General features: G+C 48.1%; 1 protein-coding gene across 2 annotated transcripts in view; it reads left to right on the top strand.

Annotated features, from left to right (window-relative positions):
* The window catches only part of SLC7A9 (solute carrier family 7 member 9), a 37,487-nt gene continuing 14,613 nt past the window's right edge, over window positions 1-22,874 (top strand). Inside the window, exons 1-8 of one of the 2 annotated variants that reach the window (XM_003816204.3) lie at window positions 53-183; window positions 3,829-3,976; window positions 4,267-4,509; window positions 6,026-6,151; window positions 6,395-6,494; window positions 7,962-8,006; window positions 8,642-8,765; window positions 10,063-10,166. In XM_003816204.3, the coding sequence (XP_003816252.1) occupies window positions 97-183; window positions 3,829-3,976; window positions 4,267-4,509; window positions 6,026-6,151; window positions 6,395-6,494; window positions 7,962-8,006; window positions 8,642-8,765; window positions 10,063-10,166 (977 nt within the window). In that variant the 5' untranslated portion in view covers window positions 53-96. Of the gene's footprint in view, window positions 184-3,828; window positions 4,510-6,025; window positions 6,152-6,394; window positions 6,495-7,961; window positions 8,007-8,641; window positions 8,766-10,062; window positions 10,167-22,874 lie in introns of both variants that reach the window. The other variant, XM_063599541.1, reaches the window with a different exon arrangement.

The raw sequence follows: 22,874 nt of genomic DNA, 5'->3' as shown, positions 1-22,874 counted from the left end.
CAGGCCGAGCTTGCACTTGCGTCTTGTCTGCTGCTGCTGAACCAAGATTTAGCTGTGCGGCCTCCTTGCAGTCTCCTGGAACCAGCAGGAGGAAACATGGGGGATACTGGCCCGAGAAAGCGGAGAGAGGATGAGAAGTCGATCCAGAGCCAAGAGCCTAAGACCACCAGTCTCCAAAAGGAGGTAAGGCGGTCTCTGGTGGGGCAGGCCCTTTGCAGGTTAGGCAAGGGCGTCTGAACGAGGGGCGCAGGCAGTGAAATCCGGGCCGATCCCTAGTGACACGGCAGAAGATGTACTCTTTGATTTGTGAAGTACATCTTTAAAGGGATAATCTCTGGACTTACTTCTCTTTCCCTCTCGCCAGGGAACTCTGCATCTTCTTTTTTTTTTTGAGATGGAGTGTTGCTCTGTCACCCAGGCTAGAGTGCAGTGGTGCCATCTCGGCTCACTGCAACCTCCACCTCCCCGGTTCAAGGGATTCTTCTGACTCAGCCTCCTGAGTAGCTGGGATTACAGGCACCCGCCACCACATCCGGCTAATTTTTGTATTTTTAGTAGAGACAGGGTTTCACCATGTTGGCCAGGCTGGTCTCAGACTCTTGGCCTCAGGTGATCCTCCCAAAGTGCTGGGATTACAGGCGTGTGCCACTGCACCCGGCTGCATATTCTTTTTTTTTTTTTTTTTTTGAGACAGAGTCTTGCTCTGTCACCCAGGCTGGAGTGCAGTGGTATGATCTCAGCTCACTGCAACCTCTGCTTCCTGGGTTCAAGCAGCTCCTGAGTAGCTGGGACTACAGGCATGTGCCACTACGCCTGGCTAATTTTTGTATTTTCAGTAGAGACGAAGTTTCACCATATTGGCCAGGCTGGTCTCCAATTCCTGGCCTCAAGTGATCCGCCCACCTCGGCCTCCCAAAGTGTTGGGATTACAGGCATGAGCCAACTTGCCCGGCCCACATATTATTTTAAGTTCATAAATAGGTGCTTTTGTGTGTTGAGCAAGTGTCTAGACGGGCCAGTATTTTTGTTCAAACTAATGGCCTTTCCAGGAATGGTCAGAAAGGGCGTTCTTTTTAAAAATTAAAAAAAAATTTTTTTTAGAGACAGGGTCTTACTCTGTCACCCAGGCTGGAGTGCAGTGGTGCAATCATAGCTCACTGCAGCGTCGACCTCCTGGACTCAAGCAATCCTCCTGCCTCAGCCTCCTGAGTAGCTGGGACTACAGGGCCACACCACCATGCTCTGCCAAATTTTTAACTTTTCAAAAAAATTCTTTCTGTAGAGTCAGTGTCTTGCTGTGTTGCCCAGGCTGGTCTGGAACTCCCGGGCTCAAGCGATCCTCCCACCTCAGGCTCCCAAAGTGCTGGGATTATAGGCGTGAGTCGCTGTGCCCAGCCAGAGAGGGTGTTCTGATGATTGAGTCCCCTCTAAATGCCTGTCCTTATATCTGAATGGCTGTAGTGATGGCAAGTACTGCCCCCAGCATAGCCCGTTCTGTCTTAGAGGCATCTACCAGGGACAGCTGCTCTGAGTTGGGCTGCAGTGAGCAGCTGGGGCTGGCCCTGGGCCTGCAGGGAAAGGGAGCTTGGGGCTGGGGGGAAGGCAGAAAGGAGCTCAACACAGCACACCGCGCCAGTCCCAGGCAGTTGGGAGCAGCAGGTGCTGAGCATGGAGGGGCAGGGAGGGCTTCAGGCTCCTAGGATGAGGAAAGGCAGCCCCAGGTGAGCTCAGGATGGCTTCCGCTTCCAGGGCAGAGGTGTGGGCAGGGCCTCCGAGAGCTCCCATGCCTGGCAGCAGAGGGGATGGAGGAGGGACGGCACCAAGGCTTTAGGGCTTGACCAGGGGGCTGGCAATGGCCTGAATGGCTTGGCCTGGGACCCCCAGGAGTTAGACGATGGGCTGCAGCACTCTCCCTCTCTGCCAGTCTCAGGCCTGATCTCGGGAAGGGCCTCTTGGAACCCCGGTGGGCCCAGTGGCCACAGAGCACAGCTGAGAAATCCCCAAGATGTGTCTTCTGAGCTGGGGACAGGTGTGGCGGCACACGCCTGTAACCTTAGCACTTTGGGAGGCTGAGGTGGGAGGATCACTTGAGCCCAGGAGATCAAGGCTGCAGTGAGTCATGATCGCGCCGTTGCACTCCAAGCCTGGGTGACAGAGCGAGACCCTGACTCTAAAAACCAAAAATCTGAGCTGGGTCTACCCCTCAGTCAGGCAGCTTCAGGGTGAATGCAGACCTCACCCACATCAGAACCCAGGCAGTCCCTCAGCAGGAGGGAGGATTCTGGAGCCAAACTGCCAGTCCTGGGCAGGGCTGAGATGAGGAGGAGATCTGAGCCCATCCCCGCCCTGTCCTGGAAGTGCGCCCTGGCCCTGAAAGTGGATGCTGCTCCCCAGAGATCCCACTGGTGTGTGCAGAGTCCTCAGGGTGGCAGCCTGCAGCTGGGAGCCCCTCATCCCCTGCGATCTGACTCCAAGCCCAGCTTCTTCCCAGACAGGTGAACATGGGTGCTGGAAACTTCAGGCTCTGGAGATCTGGCCGGGGCTGCTTCTGAGGACAAGTGTTATGAGTAGGGCTTGAGTTGGACTTTTTTTTCCTCCTTGATTGGTGTGTAATTTACATACAGTGTAATGTGCAGGTTTTTTTTTTTTTTTTTGAGACAGTCTCACTGTCACCCAGGCTGGAGTGATTGTAGTGGCTCACTGCAACCTCTGCCTCATGGGTTCAAGAGATTCTCCTGCCTCAGCCTCCTAAGTAGCTAGGAACAGGTGTGCACCAAAATGCCTGGCTGATTTTTGTATTTTTTAGTAGAGACGGGGTTTCTCCATGCTGGCCAGGCTGGTCTCCAACTCCCAACCTCAGGTGATCCGCCTGCCTCGGCCTCCCAAAGTGCTGGGATTACAGGCATAAACCACTGCACCTGGTCGAAATGTACAGATCTTTAGTGCTGAGTTTGGTGAGTTTTGACAGATGTACCACCCCAGAAAGCTCCCTCGTGCCCCTTTCTAGGCAGGGCCCCAGCCCTGAATTCCTGTGGCTGTGGATTAGTTTCACCTGTTCTTGAACTTCACAGGCATGGAACCATCTGGTGTCTCTTTGAGCTGGGTTCTGTTCTCAGAAAGCTCCCATCCTAGCAAATGGCACTGGGCCAGGCACGGCGGCTTACGCCTGCAATCCTAGCACTTTGGGAGGCTGAGTTGGGAGGATTGTTTGAGCCCAGGAGTTCGAGGCTGCAGTGAGCCATGATCTCACCTCTGTGCTCCAGCCTGGGTGACAGAGATCCGACTCTAAATAAATAAGTAAATAAAAATAAGATAAAAGAAAATGGCACCACAGAAAGTTCAGAGTGCCCGAATGTTTCTGTTTCTGGGAGGCCTCCGTTGCTCACCCTGCATGGAGCCTCTGGCCAGGACTCTAGGCTCAGAGGTGTATCCCGAGGGCCTTTCTCATTGGCGGGCTGTTGCCAAGTCAGCCTTTTCATTGAGGGCACAGGATCATGGTTAGGCACGTGGAACCTGAGCCAGGTCTCCCCCTCTCTAGCTGTAAACCCCGGACAGCCTCCTAACCTTTCTGTGCCTCAGCGTCCTCCTCTGTCCATGGGGGTGACACAGTGTGGCCAGCTCGCGGGGCTGTCACGATAATTAATCACGTTAACATAAAGCTCCGGGAGCGGTGCCCCGGTGTTGCCAGGGCAGCCGCTCAGGGTGGAAGCGCCTGGGACATGGGCTTTGGCTGGGGCTGCCCTGGCCGTACCGAGGGAGGGTGGCACCTGGCCTTCAGGGCTGGGTCCGGGCGTGGCACTAACGCCCTCTTCCTTCCTCCACACCCAGCTGGGCCTCATCAGTGGCATCTCCATCATCGTGGGCACCATCATTGGCTCTGGGATCTTCATTTCCCCCAAGTCTGTGCTCAGCAACACGGAAGCTGTGGGGCCCTGCCTCATCATATGGGCGGCTTGCGGGGTCCTCGCGACACTGGGTAAAGAGACTTGGGAGCCTGGTGCAGCCCCGGAAGCATGCAGGGGCACGCCAGGCAGCTGCTACCTGTGCCAGCCCTCACCCTGCCAGTATCCCTCTTGGCACATGTGTGAAAAACAGGTGTAAATCAGGCTGGACTGAATGTCCAACGCCAGAGCTCAGGGCCATCCAGCGAGGGTGGACCACGGTGGGCCCCTCCATACGAGCGCAGCCTCCGGGGGGAGGAAGGCTCCCTGGGGCCGGGGCAGTGCCTCACAAGGGGCCTGTGGGCCCTTCCTCTCTGCGTTCCAGGTGCCCTGTGCTTTGCAGAGCTTGGCACAATGATCACCAAGTCAGGGGGAGAGTATCCCTACCTGATGGAGGCCTACGGGCCCATCCCCGCCTACCTCTTCTCCTGGGCCAGCCTGATCGTCATCAAGCCCTCGTCCTTCGCCATCATCTGCCTCAGCTTCTCCGAGTATGTGTGCGCGCCCTTCTATGCGGGCTGCAAGCCTCCTCAAATCGTTGTGAAATGCCTGGCCGCCGCCGCCATCTGTGAGTACCTGAGCCCAGGGCAGGGGTCAGAAAAGACCTGGCACAGAGGGTGTCTGGGGACTCTGCCCTCAGCTCCTCCCCAGTGAGTCTCTGGTGAGAGCCCAGGCAGGGCCTGGCATCAGCCTTTGCAGTACCTGTGGGTGCTGCACACTGGGGACCCCCAGGCCCTTGGGGGCTGCAGGGAGGGGTGCCGCTGGCTGTCCTGCAGGGCAGAGCCTTGGCTCAGGGCCCAGCTTCTTCTCCTGGCATGGTGGCAGGTGCCTGTAATCCCAGCTACTCGGGAGGCTGCTTACCACGCCCTAATAATTTTTTGCCATCTGAGGCAGCCCGGCTAAGGTCATCTCCAGGTTCTTTTAAAAGGTCCTTAAACTCCCATGTTTGGATCTGCCCTCTTGGAATTTGGGAGATAATATGGTGGCTGGTGGGGGAGTAGGGGTGGGCCGCAGGCAATGGCTCATGCTTGGAATCTCACCACTTTGGGAGGCTGAGGTGGGAGGATCGCTTGAGGCCAAGAGTTTGAGATCAGCCTGGTCAACACAGTGAGACCCTTGACTCTACAAAAAATAAAAACATTAGCTGGGTGTGGTGGCATGCACCTGGCGTCCCAGCTACGTGGGAGGCTGAGGAGGGGGGATCACTTGAGCCTTGGACCCTATCTCAAAAAATAAAAGAGGCTAGGTGCAGTGGCCCACACCTGTAATCCTAGCACTTTGGGAGACCAAGGCAGATGGATTACATGAGGTCACGAGTTCGAGACCAGCCTGGCCAACATGGCAAAACCCCGTTTCTACTAAAATACAAAAATTAGCAGGGCGGGGGAGGGGGGTGGTGGGGTAGTGCGTGCCTGTAATCCCAGCTACTGGGGAGACTGAGGCAGGAGAATTCCTTGAACCCGGGAGGTGGAGGTTGCATTTAGCTGAGACTGTGCCATTGCACTCCAGCCTGGACGACAGAGTGAGACTCCATCTCAAATAAATAAATAGATAAAAATAAAATTACAAAAATTGGATATGAGGGCGATCTGGCAGGGACATCTGTCACCCCACTGATCGCCAGGGTTGATTCAGGTGATCTGGCTGGCTAGGCCAGTGTCCTCTTCCTCCCTCATTGCTCCACGTGCATCCCTCCCGAAGCTGCGCACTCGGTGGAAGAGGATGACCATCCCTGATAGAGGAGGGCTGGTCTTCGGTCAAGGGTATATGAGTAGCTGCGCTCCCCCGCTAGAACCTCCAGACAAGCTCTCTACTAAAAATACAAAAATTAGCCGGGCATAGTGGCGTGCACCTGTCCTCCTAGCTACTCAGGAGGCTGAGGCAGGAGAATTGCTTGAACCGGGGAGGCAAAGATTGCTGAGATTGTGAGCTGAGATCATGCCACTGCTCTCCAGCCTGGGTGACAGAGTGAGACTCCATCTCAAAAAAAAAAAAAAAAAATTAAAAAATATATAAAAGAAAGGAGACTCTCTCCAGGGCTTTGCTGAAAACCATAAATGTAGAAACTGTCCCCACCCTTCCAGTGTTCATCTCGACAGTGAACTCACTGAGCGTGCGGCTGGGAAGCTACGTCCAGAACATCTTCACTGCGGCCAAGCTGGTGATCGTGGCCATCATCATCATCAGCGGGCTCGTGCTCCTGGCCCAAGGTGACGCACGGGAGGGTGGGCCCTGCACGGGCACACACCAAACGCCCTTCCACTGGGAGCAGGAGCAGCCTTGCCCCACGAGCCCATCTCCAAGGAAGCATGGCAGGAACTCGGTGGGAGGGATCCTTAGTTTCAGGGCGTGTTTATTAAGCTGGGGTCACAATCATGCCCGTCTTTCCCGTGGAGATGCACTCAAGATCTGCCCGGTTGACACCCGCCGTTCACTGTCTGGCTTCATTACAGGAAACACAAAGAATTTTGATAATTCTTTCGAGGGCGCCCAGCTGTCTGTGGGAGCCATCAGTCTGGCGTTTTACAATGGACTCTGGGCCTATGATGGATGGTGAGGTGTCCTGAGATGTCCCGAGTCTGGGGGTGGGTGGGGTTCTCCAGGTGACTTTAACTCCACCTGTCATGGAAAACAATGAGTTCCCCTTTCTGGGGTTTGGTGTGACTCTGACATTCACCCTCACATTTCCTTTTTGTGAAGGATGCGACAACCTCTCCCCTTTATTCCCTGAGACACCTGCTCAGTCAGCCAGAGTGCTCTGTGTAGAACCCTCACTGGGCCAACACAGGCTCAGCCAAATCAGAGGCAGCCAGGGCCCGAGCTCAGGTTTTCTGTTTTGTTTTGGTTTTTTTTTTAAGACAGGATCTCACTTGGTCACCCAGGCTGGAGTGCAATGGCGTGATCATAGCTCACTGCAGCCTCGAGCTCCTGGGCTCAAGTCAGCTTCCCGCCTCAGCCTCCTGAGTAGCTGGGACTACAGATAGGAGCTGCCATGCCCTGATAATTTTTTATTTTTATGCTTTGTAGAGACAGTCTCTCTGTGTTGCCCAAGCTGCTCTCAAACTCCTGCACTCAAGCAATTCTCTCTCCTCGGCCTCCCAAAGTGCTGGGTTTACAGGCGTGAGCCACTGCGCCCAGCCCCAAGCTCTTAATTAAACAAAGAATACTCAATAGCACTTCTATTTAACCTTGAAAATCATTAGGTTTGGGAGCCTCTCTGAATCTATTATGGTTTGGGGGACTGCCCTACAAAAATAAATAATACCATATAAATTTTATATATTTATCGAGTTTAGTGGATGAGACTCTCTTTTTGTCCTTTTTTTTTTTTTCTTTTTTTGAGACGGAGTCTCACTCTATTACCCAGGCTGGAGTGCTGTGGTGAGATCTCAGCTCACTGCAATTGCTTGAATCCCCCAGGTTCAAGCAATTCTCCTGCCTCAGCCTCCCGACTAGCTGGGATTACAGGCACCTGCCACCATGCAGGGCTAATTTTTGTATTTTTAGTAGAGACGAGGTTTTACCATGTTGGCCAGGCTAGTCTTGAACTCCTGACTTCAAGTGATCTGCCCACCTCGGCTTCTCAAAGTGCTGGGATTACAGACGTGCGCCACTATGCCTGGCCCATTTTTGTCCTTTAAGGAAGAAGCATGGCCGTCTGCAACGATGGTCCTTCTCTCCTGCAAAGCATTTATAGATTTAATTCCCTTTTCAGACAAAGAATATTCCATTTTTTCAAAGCACCCTGGGGACTCACTACTCCTGATTGTTCTTGAAAATCCGTGTGATTCCCGAGGAGGGCAAAGGCTCAACCAGCGGACAGATACGTAGGTCTAGGTAGGGCCCCAGGCCCCACCACTAGCAGGGCCATTCACCTGGAAAGAAATTCACCTGGAATTCCTGCAGGAGAATTTTTTCTCTGGTAGAGAATCTTAAATGAGGCCAACATTTATTATTGTGGGTTTCATTATCGAAAAAGAAAGTCAAGGTGTGTGACGCACGTTACTTTCCTTTTTCCAGGAATCAACTCAATTACATCACAGAAGAACTTAGAAACCCTTACAGGTAACAGCTGAATCAGTGCAGAGGACAGTAGCCGGGCAGCCTGATTTCTCTTCTCCTAGTGAAGGCTGGAGCTGTTTCCCTGGGTATTCCATGATGCCCTTCCCGACAGTGAATTATTTCTTTTTATTGGAGACAGAGTCTTGCTCTGTTGCCTAGGCTGGAGTGCAGTGGTGCAATCTCAGCTCACTCATTTTTGTATTTTTTTAGTAGAGATGGGATTTTGCCATGTTGGCCAGGCTGGTCTTGAACTCCCAACCTCAAGAGATTCGCCCATCTCGGCCTCCCAAAGTGCTGGGATTACAGGTGTGAGCCACTGCACCCGGCCAGCGAATGGTTTCTTATGAGCTCACTATGCACGCTTAGACTTTGGTTTGGTTTGGGACAGAGCAGTGGCTCTTAAGGGAGGGAAGAGCTTGGTCTTCCTTTATCTCTGGCTTATTTTGCTTTATAAACAGTTCCATGTGAACTGCTCTGGAGTCTGAGAGAGGCAGCATTCTCATTTGAAAACGTCTTACGTTCCTGCTGGGGCTCTGCTACCTGTGATTCTTCTCCCTGGGAGGGCCTCAGGGAGGGCGTCCATCTCCCGCGGGAGGCTGTGGTCTGAACCTGGGTCTCCGTGTCATTGCCCCTCCCAGAAACCTGCCTTTGGCCATTATCATCGGGATCCCCCTGGTGACGGCGTGCTACATCCTCATGAACGTGTCCTACTTCACCGTGATGACTGCCACCGAACTCCTGCAGTCCCAGGCCGTGGCTGTGGTGAGTGCCCGGGCATCGCTGCTGGCGGGGGCTGTGGCTTGTGGGAAGGGGTAAGGCAGGTGTCAGCACTGGAGGTGAGCTCCCTCCCAGGGAAGGAGGGCGATATTCACGGACGGGGACACGGACTGGGCACGCACGGCACGGAGCTGGAGGCAGGGCCGGGCTAGCCAGGGTGAGGGTTCGACAGGCAAGCATGAAGCAGAGGCAGAAAGTGCCAGGGAGTCAGGGGAGGTCATTATATTAGGTCATTATATATTAAAATATATATATATTTTTGGCAAAACTGGCAATTACTTTTGCACCACCCTAAATAATAATGAATCATAGAAGGTGAGAGGTGAGAGGCATTGGGGTCAGTGAAGAGGTGGCTGGGGGCCTCCTGCAGTTGCAAACAGACAACCACGTGTTGGGGATTTGGAAGGTGGAGGAGACGCAGTTTGGATAAGTGTTGAGGTCACTGACCACAAGACTGGGGGCTGCTAAGGTGGGAGGGAGAATTCAGCCATTCCGGTTGGAGTGGGGGTTCAGGGAAGTGAGAGGTGAAGGTGTCAGGATATTGAAATGACCAAGAATTACGCAGCTGGGTGTGGTGGCGAGTGCCTGTGGTCTCAGCTACTTAGAAGACTGAGGCAAGGATCACTTGAGCCCAGGAGATTGAGGCTACAGTGAGACGTGATCACGCCACTGCACTCCAGCCTGGGCGACAGAGCAAGATCCTGTCTCCAAAAAAAATCAAATTAAAAAATAAAGATTTGGCCAGGCATGGTGGCTCATGCCTGTAATCCCAGCACTTTGGGAGGCCGAGATGGGTGGATCGCAAGGTCAGGAGATTGAGACCAGCCTGGCCAACGTGGTGAAATCCCGTCTCTACTAAAAATACAAAAATTAGCTGAATGTGGTGGCATGCGCCTGTAATCCCAGCTACTTGGGAGGCTGAGGCACGAGCATCGCTTGACCCTGGGAGGCAGAGGTTGCAGTGGGCCGAGACAGCAACATTGCACTACAGCCTGGGCAATAAGAGCAAAACTCCATCTCAGAAATAAATAAATAAATAAATAAATAAATAAATAAAGATTTATGCCAGGGAGTAGTAGATAAGAGACTTCTCTTGCTATCACAATATCTGGAGATAGGCGAGTGGCGTTCTCCTCTCTCCTCTGCAGTGGAGGAGTCAGAGGCTGTGCCCCGAGGCGAGGTGGGTCGCTGGGTCCCCTGGGAGGCCAGAATAGCTTTTGGGGGCCGGCCACTCTTGGAGGCCGAGAAAGACCCTCAGGACTCATCTCGCTTCTCTCACCAGACATTTGGTGACCGTGTTCTCTATCCTGCTTCTTGGATCGTTCCACTTTTTGTGGCATTTTCAACCATCGGTGCTGCTAACGGGACCTGCTTCACAGCGGGCAGGTAGGGGACCCCCACCGTCACTCCCAGGGTGGACAGGGGCGGCGAAAGCAGTATCACCCCTGAGGAAGACACACAGCTAAAATCCTCAGGGTTCTGCCAGGCGAAACCCACGCCAGTACAAGTAGGAGACCCAAATCCAGAGAAGGGATGTAGCTTGAACCCACACCGCAAACTGGCCAGGAAGGCATGGATGGGCCTGCACACGGGAATTGATCAAGGCTGCCTGGAATCTCAGCCTTTCCACTCCAGGGGGCCCTAGTTCCCAACATGAGGGGGAAGCTGCCCATGCTGAGGCGAAGGGAAGCGACACCGCGTGAATGAAGCACTGGTTTTCCACGTGGCACTTTTTACCTTTTCACCTAGTGATATTTTTCACGTAGTGATATTTCCTGAACATCTTCCCCATGTTAATATATACAAACTAATTTGCTAATTAGCAAATTAATAAATAACCCAGAATTGGCTAACTTTCCCTTAAAGGGCCAGATGGTAAATATTCCAGGCTCACAGGCTGCATAAACCTCTGTCACAGATTCTCAACTCTGCCTTGGTACCCAAGAGTGAACAGCCATGGTCATGTTCCAATAAAACTTTATTTGCACAAACAGCTGTGGTTTGCCAATCCTTTAGACCCATCTGGTCTAGAGACTGCCACCAGCTGTGTTGTATCACACTTTCAGATGCAGCATAACTTAACAAATCCTTCACTCACACCTGGGTGTGGGTGGTTTCCATGAACGTTGCCGCAGTGAACATCCTCGAACACGTGTCTTGGCTTAGTTGTCCAGTGTTCTGAATGGATATATTTCAGAGTGAAATTGACAAAGTCTGTGTATGTTAAAAAATGAAATACCATAAAATCATTCTTCTAAAGCCAAACCGAAATACACGTAGTGCTAGGCCTCCAACTTCGTTCTTTGTCAAAAGCGTTTTGGCTAGATCCTTTGTATTTCTTTATAAATTTTTAAATTTAAATTTTAACTAATTAATTTTGAGGCAAGGTCTCACTCTGTCGCCCAGGCTGGAGCGCACTGGCACAATCTTGGCTCACTGTAGCCTCTACCTCCTGGGCTCAAGCAATCCTCCCTCCTCAGCCTCTGGAATAGCTGGGACCACAGGCACGTGCCATCACACCCAGCTAACTTTTGTATTTTTAGTCGAGATGGGGTTTCACCATGTTGCCCAGGCCCATTTCGAACTCCTGGCTCAAGTGATCCTCCTGCCTCCACTTCCCAAAGCCCTGGAATTACAGGCATGAGCTATTGTGCCCAGCCTTATATTATTTTTGAGATGAAGTCTTGCTCTGTCACCCAGGCTGGAGTGCAGTGGCATGATCTCGCCTTACTGCAGTCTCCGCCTCCCTAGTTCAAGCAATTTTCTGCCTCCGCCTCTGGAGTAGCTGGGATTACAGGCACCTGCCATCACGCCTGGCTAATTTTTGTATTTTTAGTAGAGACGGAGTTTCACCATCTTGGCCAAGCTGGTCTTGAACTCCTGACCTCGTGATCCACCTGCCTCAGCCTCCCAAAGTGTTGGGATTACAGGCGTGAGCCACCACACCCGGCCGCCTTATTTTAAATTGACAAATAATAATTGCTTATATGGGCTGAGGCAGGAGGATTGCTTGAGGCCAGGAGTTCAAGACTAGTCTGGGCCACATGGTGAGACTCCGTCTCTACAAAAAGAAATTTGAAAATTAGCTGGGTGTAGAGGCCCATGCCTGTAGTTCCAGAAGCCCAGAAGTTCCAGGCTGCACTGAGCCATGATCACACCACTGCACTCCAGCCTGGGCAACAGAGCAAGACTCCGTCTCAGAAAAAAAAAAAAATCCACTAGCTATTTTGAAATATACACTATTACTAACAATAGTCACCTTGCTGTGCAGTAGATCACCAGAGCTTATTCCTCCCATCATACTGAAACTCTGTAGCCTTTGACCAACATTTCCCCTTTTGCCATCCCAGGCCCCTCTGGTAACCAGCATTCTACTCTCTATTGCTATGTTTGAATTTTTAGATTTCATGTATGTTGCAGGTGATTACAACTATCTGGGCTGGTGGTACAGGGATAAGAAGAATTTACCAAGACAGCTGTAGGTCAGGAAAGGCAGATTTATTAGAGAAAGTAGGAAAATACATTGCAAGGGTGCAATGAGCAGGTCAGCGAGAGAGGAACTGACTGCAAAGAGACAAAGCCTTGCTGGGGATTTTATAGGATGGTGCTTGTGCTGTGTGCTGGACAGGGGTATGTGCAGTACTGATAATGCCAAGGTTGCAGTGAGCTAACTTGCATTTTTCTATTTTTTTTTTTTTTGAGACGGAGTCTTGCTCTGTCACCCAGGCTGGAGTGCAGTGGCATGATCTCGGCTCACTGCAAGCTCCACCTCCCAGGTTCACGCCATTCTCCTGCCTCAGCCTCCTGAGTAGCTGGGACTACAGGTGCCTGCCATCACGCCTGGCTAATTTTTTTGTATTTTCAGTAGAGATGGTGTTTCACCGTGTTTGCCAGGATGGTCTTGATCTCCTGACCTCGTGATCCACCCGCCTTGGCCTCCCAAAGTGCTGGAATTACAGGCGTAAGCCACCCCGCCCGGCTGCATTTTTCTATTAGCTGAGGGACTGGCGATCACTGGGCACAGGAAGCTTGTAAGTTATTTGTGCAGGGGGGCTATGTGTCCTGGACCATGAAGAAAGGCGGGCTTGTAGCTTATCTGTTTTATCTCTTTTGGCTTTCCCTTGGTCCCACCAGCCTGACTCATTTTCCCTAATTGGGACTCCATAATATATAAGGGAGATCATGGGATATTTGTCTTTCTGTGTCTGGCTTATTTCACTTAGCATAATGTTCTCTAGAGTCATCTCTGTTGTCAAAAAATGACAGAATTCCATTCTCTTTAGAGTCGGAATAGTATTCCATTGCGTATCTATTACATTATTTTTGTTCATTCATCTGTGATGGACACTTAGATTGTGTCTGTGTCTTGGCTGTGGTGAATAACGTTGTAATGAACATGGGACTGCAGACACCTGACATGTGGATTTCAATTCATTCAAATATATACCCAGAGGTACACAGGAGTGCAGGTATCTGGCATATGATTTCAGTTCATTCAAATATATACCCAAGGCCAAGAGCAGTGGCTCACGCCTGTAATCCCAGCACTTTGGGAGGCCGAGGTGGGTGGATCACATGAGGTCAGGAGTTCGAGACCAACCTGGCCAACATGGTGAAACCCTGTCTCTACTAAAAATACAAAAATTAGTGGGGCATGGTGGCAGATGCCTGTAATTCCAGCTACTCAGGAGGCTGAGGCAGGAGAATTGCTTGACCCGGGAAGCAGAGGTTGCAGTGAGCCGAGATCGCACCAGTGCACTCCAGCCTGGGCGATACAGTGAGATACTCCATCTCAAAAACAACAACAACAAAAAACCATTGCCCAGACCAATGTTACAGAGCTTCCCTGTTTTCTCCTAGGAATTTTGCAGTTTCAAGTCTTATATCCATTTTGAGTAGATTTCTTGTCTAAGGGGTGAGATAAGAGTCCAATTTCATTCTGCCAGCTTTCCCACTTGCATATGAATATTACAATCAGCTTGCCAGTTTCTACAGTAAAGCTGTTGGGATTTTGATCAGGACTGGGTTGAATCCATAGATCAACTGGGGGAAGACTCTGCTGTCTTAAAAGTACTGAGTCTTCCAGCATGGGTACGGTGGCTCACACCTGTAATCAAAGCACTTTGGGAGGCCGAGGGGGAGGACTGCTTGAGCCCATGGGTTAGAGACCAGCCTAGGCAACATAGTGAGACCCCATGTCTACAAAAAATACAAGACTTAGCCAGGCATGGTGGCACATGCCTGTGGTCCCAGCTACTCAGGAGACTGAGGTGGGAGGATCGTGTGAGCCCAGGAGGTCGAGGCTGCAGTGAGCTGAGATTGCACCACTGCACTGCACTCCAGCCTGGGAGACAGAGTGAGACCTTGTCTCCAAAAAAAAAAAAAAAAAAAATACTGAGTCTTCCAATCCATGGGTGGACTATTTAGGTCTTTAATCTTGTTTTAACAACTTTTTTGTTTGTTGGTGTTTTTTTTTTTTTTTTTTTTTTGAGATAGGATCTTGCTTTGTCACCCAGGCTGGAATGCAGTGACACGATCCTGGCTCACTGCAACATCTGCCTCCCAGGTTCAAGCGATTCTCATGCCTCAGCCTCCCAAGTAGCTGGGATTACAGGCATATACCATCACACCTGGCTAATTTTTGTATTTTTAGTAGAGACAGGGTTTCACCATGTTGCCCAGGTTGGTCTTAAACTCCTGGCCTCAAGTGATCCACCTGCCTCAGCCTCCCAAAGTGTTGGGATTACAGGCGTGAGCCACTGGGCCCGGCTTAATTTTCTGTAAAAAAAAGTTTTTTGAGTAGTTTTTGGTATATAGTTCTTGCACATCTTTTGTCAAATTTATTCCAAAGAATTTCATTTTTCATACTATTGTAAATGGTATTGTTAAAAAAAGTTGCTTAATTTTTAGTTTCTGATAGTTTATTGCTAGTATACACAAACACAATTTTAACAGTTCTAATTAAGGTACAAATATAAAACTCACCCTTTGTAATTATACAACTCAATTATTTTCATAAATTTATAAGGCTGTACAAACATCACAATCCAATTCTAGATCATTTCCATCACCCCAAAAAGTTTCCTCATTGCCTAATTAATCCCTGCTTTCACCCGCAGCCCCAGGCAACCACTAATCTACTTCTGTCTCTATAACTTTGCTTTTTCTTGACATTTCATCTAAATGGAATGACATGGGCCAGGCGTGGTGGCTCACGCCTGTAATCCCAGCACTTTGGAAGGCCGAAGTGGATGGATCACTTAAAGTCAGGAGTTCAAGACCAGCCTGGCCAACATGGTGAAACCCTGTCTCTACTAAAAGTACAAAAATTAGCCGGACGTGGTGGGCGCCTATAATCCCAGCTACTCAGGAGGCTGAGGCAGGAGAATGGCTTGAACCTGGGGGACGGAGGTTGCAGTGAGCCGAGATTGCACCATTGCACTCCAGCCTGGGTGACAGAGCGAGACTCCGTCTCTCAAAAAAAAAAAAAAAAAAAAAAGTTTATAGCTTTGGTCTTGTAAAATCTGGCAGGACTAATGCTCCCACATCAGACTTCTCCTTGTCTGTTTAGCATTCCCTATACACTTACAATTATTTTGTCCAGTTCCAAAAGTCCTGCTTGCATTCTGATTTTATGGAATTTCTATATTAATTTCTGGAGGACTGATAAAAAGATTTGACAGTATTCACCTTGAGTCTAAATCTCCCTTCCATTAATCAACTCCCATCCTCCTGGTTTCACTTCTTTTGGGAATTAATATCAAGTTCATATCAATTCAAAGTTAAGATACGTAGTTGTAAATAGATGGGTCTTTGTGGCATTTGTATTGATTTCTAATTTTACTGCCCTGTAATTAGAGTATGTGACCTTTATGATATCAAGTCTTGATTTAGGGTTTTTGTTCGTCGTTTTGAGACAGCGTCTCGCTGTCGCCCAGGCTGGAGTGTGGTGGTGCAATCATGGCTCACTGCAGCCTCAGACCCCTCCCTGTGCTTAAGTGATCCTCCCACCTCAGCCTCTCAAGTAGCTGGGACCACAGGCACGTGCCACCATGCATGGCTAATATTAAGTTTTTTGTAGATGTGAGGTCTTACTATGTTGCCCAAGCTGGTCTCAAACTCCCGGCCTCAAGCAATCCACCCACTTCAACCTCCCAAAGTGCTGGGATTACAGGTGTAAGGCACAGTGGCTGGCCTGATATCAATTTTTTTTTTTAAATTTTATTATTATTACACTTTGAGTTTTAGGGTACATGTGCACAATGTGCAGGTTTGTTACATATGTATACATGTGCCATGTTGGTGTGCTGCACCCATTAACTCGTCATTTTAACGTTAGGTATATCTCCTAATGCTATCCCTCCCCACTCCCCCCACCCCACAACAGTCCCTGGAGTGTGATGTTCCCCTTCCTGTGTCCATGTGTTCTCATTGTTCAATTCCCACCTATGAGTGAGAACATGCGGTGTTTGGTTTTTTGTCCTTGCAATAGTTTGCTGAGAATGATGGTTTCCAGTTTCATCCATGTCCCTACAAAGGACATGAACTCATCATTTTTTATGGCTGCATAGTATTCCATGGTGTATATGTGCCACATTTTCTTAATCCAGTCTATTGTTGTTGGACATTTGGGTTGGTTCCAAGTCTTTGCTATTGTGAATAGTGCCACAATAAACATACGTGTGCATGTGCCTTTATAGCAGCATGATTTATAATCCTTTGGGTATATACCCAGTAATGGGATGGCTGGGTCAAATGGTATTTCTAGTTCTAGATCCCTAAGGAATCGCCACACTGACTTCCACAATGGTTGAACTAGTTTACAGTCCCACCAACAGTGTAAAAGTGTTCCTATTTCTCCACATCCTCTCCAGCACCTGTTGTTTCCTGACTTTTTAATGATCGCCATTCTAACTGGTGTGAGATGGTATCTCATTGTGGTTTTGATTTGCATTTCTCTGATGGCCAGTGATGATGAGCATTTTTTCATGTGTCTTTTGGCTGCATAAATGTCTTCTTTTGAGAAGTGTCTGTTCATATCCTTTGCCCACTTTTTGATGGGGTTGTTTTTTTCTTGTAAATTTGTTTGAGTTCATTGTAGATTCTGGATATTAGCCCTTTGTCAGATGAGTAGGTTGCGAAAATTTTCTCCCATTTTTTAGGTTGCCTGTTCACTCTGATGGTAGTTGCTTTTGCTGTGCAGAAGCTCTTTAGTTTAATTAGATCCCATTTGTCAATTTTGGCTTTTGTTGCCATTGCTTTTGGTGTTTTAGACATGAAGTCCTTGCCCATGCCTATGTCCTGAATGTTATTGCCTAGGTTTTCTTCTAGGGTTTTTATGGTTTTAGGTCTAACATGTAAGTCTTTAATCCATCTTGAATTAATTTTTGTATAAGGTGTAAGGAAGGGATCCAGTTTCAGCTTTCTACATATGGCTAGCCAGTTTTCCCAGCACCATTTATTAAATACGGAATCCTTTCCCCATTGCTTGTTTTTCTCAGGTTTGTCAAAGATCAGATGGTTGTAGATATGCGGCATTATTTCTGAGGGCTCTGTTCTGTTCCATTGATGTATCTCTCTGTTTTGGTACCAGTACCATGCTGTTTTGGTTACTGTAGCCTTGTAGTATAGTTTGAAGTCAGGTAGAGTGATGCCTCCAGCTTTGTTCTTTTGGCTTAGGATTGACTTGGCAATGCAGGCTCTTTTTTGGTTTCATATGAACTTTAAAGTAGTTTTTTCCAATTCTGTGAAGAAAGTCATTGGTAGCTTGATGGGGATGGCATTGAATCTATAAATTACCTTGGGCAGTATGGCCATTTTCACGATATTGATGCTTCCTACCCATGAGCATGGAATGTTCTTCCATTTGTTTGTATCCTCTTTAATTTCATTGAGCAGTGGTTTGTAGTTCTCCTTGAAGAGGTCCTTCACATCCCTTGTAAGTTGGATTCCTAGGTATTTTATTCTCTTTGAAGCAATAGTGAATGGGAGTTCACTCATGATTTGGCTGTTTGTCTGTTATTGGTGTATAAGAATGCTTGTGATTTTTGTACATTGATTTTGTATCCTGAGACTTTGCTGAAGTTGCTTATCAGCTTAAGGAGATTTTGGGCTGAGACAATGGGGTTTTCTAGATATACAATCATGTCATCTGCAAACAGGGACAATTTGACTTCCTCTTTTCCTAATTGAATATCTTTTATTTCCTTCTCCTGCCTAATTGCCCTGGCCAGAACTTCCAACACTATGTTGTATAGGAGTGGTGAGAGAGGGCATCCCTGTCTTGTGCCAGTTTTCAAAGGGAATGCTTCCAGTTTTTGCCCATTCAGTATGATATTGGCTGTGGGTGTGTCATAGATAGGTCTTATTATTTTGAGATACGTCCCATCAATACCTAATTTATTGAGAGTTTTTAGCATGAAGGGTCGTTGAATTTTGTCAAAGGCCTTTTCTGCATCTATTGAGATAATCGTGGTTTTTGTCTTTGGGTCTGTTTATATGCTGGATTACATTTATTGATTTGCAAATGTTGAACCAGCCTTGCATCCCAGGGATGAAGCCCACTTGATCATGGTGGATAAGCTTTTTGATGTGCTGCTGGATTCGGTTTGCCAGTATTTTATTGAGGATTTTTGCATCAATGTTCATCAAGGATATTGGTCTAAAATTCTCTTTTTTGGTTGTGTCTCTGCCAGGCTTTGGTATCAGGATGATGCTGGCCTCATAAAATGAGTTAGGGAGGATTCCCTCTTTTTCTATTGATTGGAATAGTTTCAGAAGGAATGGTACCAGGTCCTCTTTGTACCTCTGGTAGAATTCGGCTGTGAATCCATCTGGTCCTGGACTTTTTTTGGTTGGTAAGCTATTGATTATTGCCACAATTTCAGAGCCTGTTATTGGTCTATTCAGAGATTCAACTTCTTCCTGGTTTAGTCTTGGGAGGGTGTATGTGTCCAGAAATTTATCCATTTCTTCTAGATTTTCTAGTTTATTTGCGTAGAGGTGTTTGTAGTATTCTCTGATGGTAGTTTGTATTTCTGTGGTGGGATCGGTGGTGATATCCCCTTTATCATTTTTTATTGTGTCTATTTGATTCTTCTCTCTTTTTTTCTTTATTAGTCTTGCTAGTGGTCTATCAATTTTGTTGATCCTTTCAAAAAACCAGCTCCTGGATTCATTAATTTTTTGAAGGGTTTTTTGTGTCTCTATTTCCTTCAGTTCTGCTCTGGTTTTGGTTATTTCTTGCCTTCTGCTAGCTTTTGAATGTGTTTGCTCTTGCTTTTCTAGTTCTTTTAATTGTGATGTTAGGGTGTCAATTTTGGATCTTTCCTGCTTTCTCTTGTGGGCATTTAGTGCTATAAATTTCCCTCTACACACTGCTTTGAATGTGTCCCAGAGATTCTGGTATGTTGTGTCTTTGTTTTCGTTGGTTTCAAAGAACATCTTTATTTCTGCCTTCATTTAGTTATGTACCCAGTAGTCATTCAGGAGCAGGTTGTTCAGTTTCCATGTAGTTGAGCTGTTTTGAGTGAGTTTCTTAATCCTGAGTTCTAGTTTGATTGCACTGTGGTCTGAGAGACAGTTTGTTATAATTTCTGTCCTTTTACATTTGCTGAGGAGTGCTTTACTTCCAACTATGTGGTCAATTTTGGAATAGGTGTGGTGTGGTGCTGAAAAAAATGTATGTTCTGTTGATTTGGGGTGGAGAGTTCTGTAGATGTCTATTAGGTCCGCTTGGTGCAGAGCTGAGTTCAATTCCTGGGTATCCTTGTTAACTTTCTGTCTTGTTGATCTGTCTAATGTTGACAGTGGGGTGTTAAAGTCTCCCATTATTATTGTGTGGGAGTCTAAGTCTCTTTGTAGGTCACTAAGGACTTGCTTTATGAATCTGGGTGCTCCTGTATTGGGTGCATATATATTTAGGATAATTAGCTTTTCTTGTTGAATTGATCCCTTTACCATTATGTAGTGGCCTTCTTTGTCTCTTTTGATCTTTGTTGGTTTAAAGTCTGTTTTATCAGAGACTAGGATTGCAACCCCTGCCTTTTTTTGTTTTCCATTTGCTTGGTAGATCTTCCTCCATCCCTTTATTTTGAGCCTATGAGTGTCTCTGCATGTGAGATAGGTTTCCTGAATACAGCACACTGATGGGTCTTGACTCTTTATCCAATTTGCCAGTCTGTGTCTTTTAATTGCAGCATTTAGCCCATTTACATTTAAAGTTAATATTGTTATGTGTGAATTTGGTCCTGTCATTATGATGTTAGCTGGTTATTTTGCTCGTTAGTTGATGCAGTTTCTTCCTAGCCTTGATGGTCTTTACATTTTGGCATGTTTTTGCAGTGGCTGATACCAGTTGTTCCTTGCCGTGTTTAGTGCTTCCTTCAGGAGCTCTTTTAGGGCAGGCCTGGTGGTGACAAAATCTCTCAGCATTTGCTTATCTGTAAAGTATTTTATTTCTCCTTCACTTATGAAGCTTAGTTTGGGTGGGTATGAAATTCTGGGTTGAAAATTCTTTTCTTTAAGAATGTTGAATGTTGGCCCCCACTCTCTTCTGGCTTGTAGAGTTTCTGCCGAGAGATCCGCTGTTAGTCTGATGGGCTTCCCTTTGTGGGTAACCCAACCTTTCTCTCTGGCTGCCCTTAGCATTTTTTCCTTCATTTCAACTTTGGTGAATCTGACAATTATGTGTCTTGGAGTTGCTCTTCTCGAGGAGTATCTTTGTGGCGTTCTCTGTATTTCCTGAATCTGAATATTGGCCTGCCTTGCTAGATTGGGGAAGTTCTCCTGGATAATACCCTGCAGAGTGTTTTCCAACTTGGTTCCATTCTCCCCGTCACTTTCAGGTGCACCAATCAGACGTAGATTTGGTCTTTTCACATAGTCCCGTATTTCTTGGAGGCTTTGTTCATTTCTTTTTATTCTTTTTTCTCTAAACTTCCCTTCTCACTTCATTTCATTCATTTCATCTTCCATTACTGATACCCTTTCTTCCAGTTGATCGCATCGGCTCCTGAGGCTTCTGCATTCTTCACGTAGTTCTCGAGCCTTGGCTTTCAGCTCCATCAGCTCCTTTAAGGACTTCTCTGCATTGGTTATTCTAGTTATCCATTCGTCTAATTTTTTTTCAAAGTTTCTAACTTCTTTGCCATTGGTTTGAATTTCCTCCTGTAGCTCGGAGTAGTTGGACCGTCTGAAGCCTTCTTCTCTCAACTCGTCTAAGTCATTCTCCATCCAGCTTTGTTCCGTTGCTGGTGAGGAACTGCATTCCTTTGGAGGAGGAGAGGCCCTCTGCTTTTTAGAGTTTCCAGTTTTTCTGCTCGTTTTTTCCCCATCTTTGTGGTTTATCTACTTTTGGTCTTTGATGATGGTGATGTACAGATGGGTTTTTGGTGTGGATGTCCTTTCTGTTTGTTAGTTTTCCTTCTAACAGACAGGACCCTCAGCTGCAGGTCTGTTGGAGTTTTCTAGAGGTCTACTCCAGACCCTTTTTGCCTGGGTGTCAGCAGCAGTGGCTGCAGAACAGCGGTGGCTGTAGAACAGCGGATTTTGGTGACCTGCAAATGCTGCTGCCTGATTGTTCCTCTGGAAGTTTTGTCTCAGAGGAGTACCCGGCCATGTGAGGTGTCAGTCTGCCCCTACTGGGGGGGTGCCTCCCAGTTAGGCTGCTGGGGGGTCAGGGACCCATTTGAGGAGGCAGTCTGCCCGTTCTCAGATCTCCAGCTGCGTGCTGGGAGAACCACAACTCTCTTCAAAGCTGTCAGATAGGGACATTTAAGTCTGCAGAGGTTACCGCTGTCTTTTTGTTTGTCTGTGCCCTGCCCCCAGAGGTGGAGCCTACAGAGGCAGGCAGGCCTCCTTGAGCTGTGGTGGGTTCCACCCAGTTCGAGCTTCCTGGCCGCTTTGTTTACCTAATCAAGCCTGGGCAATGGCAGGCGCCCCTCCCCCAGCCTTGCTGCCACCTTGCAGTTTGATCTCAGACTGCTGTGCTAGCAATCAGCGAGACTCCGTGGGTGTAGGACCCTCCGAGCCAGGTGCGGGATATGATCTCCTGGTGTGCCGTTTTTTAAGCCCGTTGGAAAAGTGCAGTATTAGGGTAGGAGTGACCCAATTTTCCAGGTGCCGTCTGTCACCCCTTTCTTTGACTAGGAAAGGGAACTCCCTGACCCCTTGTGCTTCCCGAGTGAGGCAATGCCTTGCCCTGCTTTGGCTCATGCACGGTGCGCTGCACCCACTGTCCTGCGCCCACTGTCTGGCACTCCCTAGTGAGATGAACCTGGTACCTCAGATGGAAATGCAGAAATCACCCATCTTCTGCGTCGCTCACACTGGGAGCTGTAGACCGGAGCTGTTCCCATTCGGCTATCTTGGCTCCATGCCCCCATCAATTCTTATTTATTTATCTTTTTGAGACAGAGTCCCACTCTGTCATCCAGGCTAGAGTACAGTGGCGCAATCTCGGCTCACTGCAACTTCTGCCTCCTAGGTTCAAGTGATTCTCCTGCCTCAGCCTCCCAAGTAGATGGGATTATAGGCACCTGCCACCACACCTAATTTTTGTGTTTTTAGGAGAGAGGGGTTTCACTATGTTGGCCAGGCTGGTCTCGAACTCCTGACCTCAAGTGACCCACCCACCTCGGCCTCCCGAAGTCCTGGGATTACAGGCATGAACCACTGTGCCTGGCCTCAATTCTTTAGAAGTTTGAAAATGACCTTCGTGGCTCACTGATATTTTTGTTTCCTGTGGTCTTGAAGATAATGTGTATTCCATAATTATATCTAGATTTTTATATGATCATCAAGATTATAACTTGTAATGTTCAAATCTTGTGCTCAAATTGGATTTGCCAATTTTTGTCTGCTATGTTTCAAGGGCTCCTGGGTTTTTTTGTTTGTTTGGTTTTGTTTGAGACAGAGTCTTGTTCTGTCGCTCAGGCTGGAGTCTGGAGTGCAATGGTGAGATCTCGGCTCACTGCAACCTCCGCTTCCCAGGTTCAAGTGATTCTCCTGCCTCAGCCTCAGCCTCAGCTGAGGTTATAGGTGCCCGCCACCACACCTGGCTAATTTTTGTATTTTTAGTAAAGACGGGGTTTC

The sequence above is a fragment of the Pan paniscus genome, chromosome 20, assembly GCF_029289425.2.
Source record: "Pan paniscus chromosome 20, NHGRI_mPanPan1-v2.0_pri, whole genome shotgun sequence".
Taxonomy (NCBI): Eukaryota; Metazoa; Chordata; class Mammalia; order Primates; family Hominidae; genus Pan; species Pan paniscus.
The sequence above is the reverse complement of the archived record's forward strand: the minus strand, read 5'-3'. Positions and strand labels throughout refer to the sequence as shown.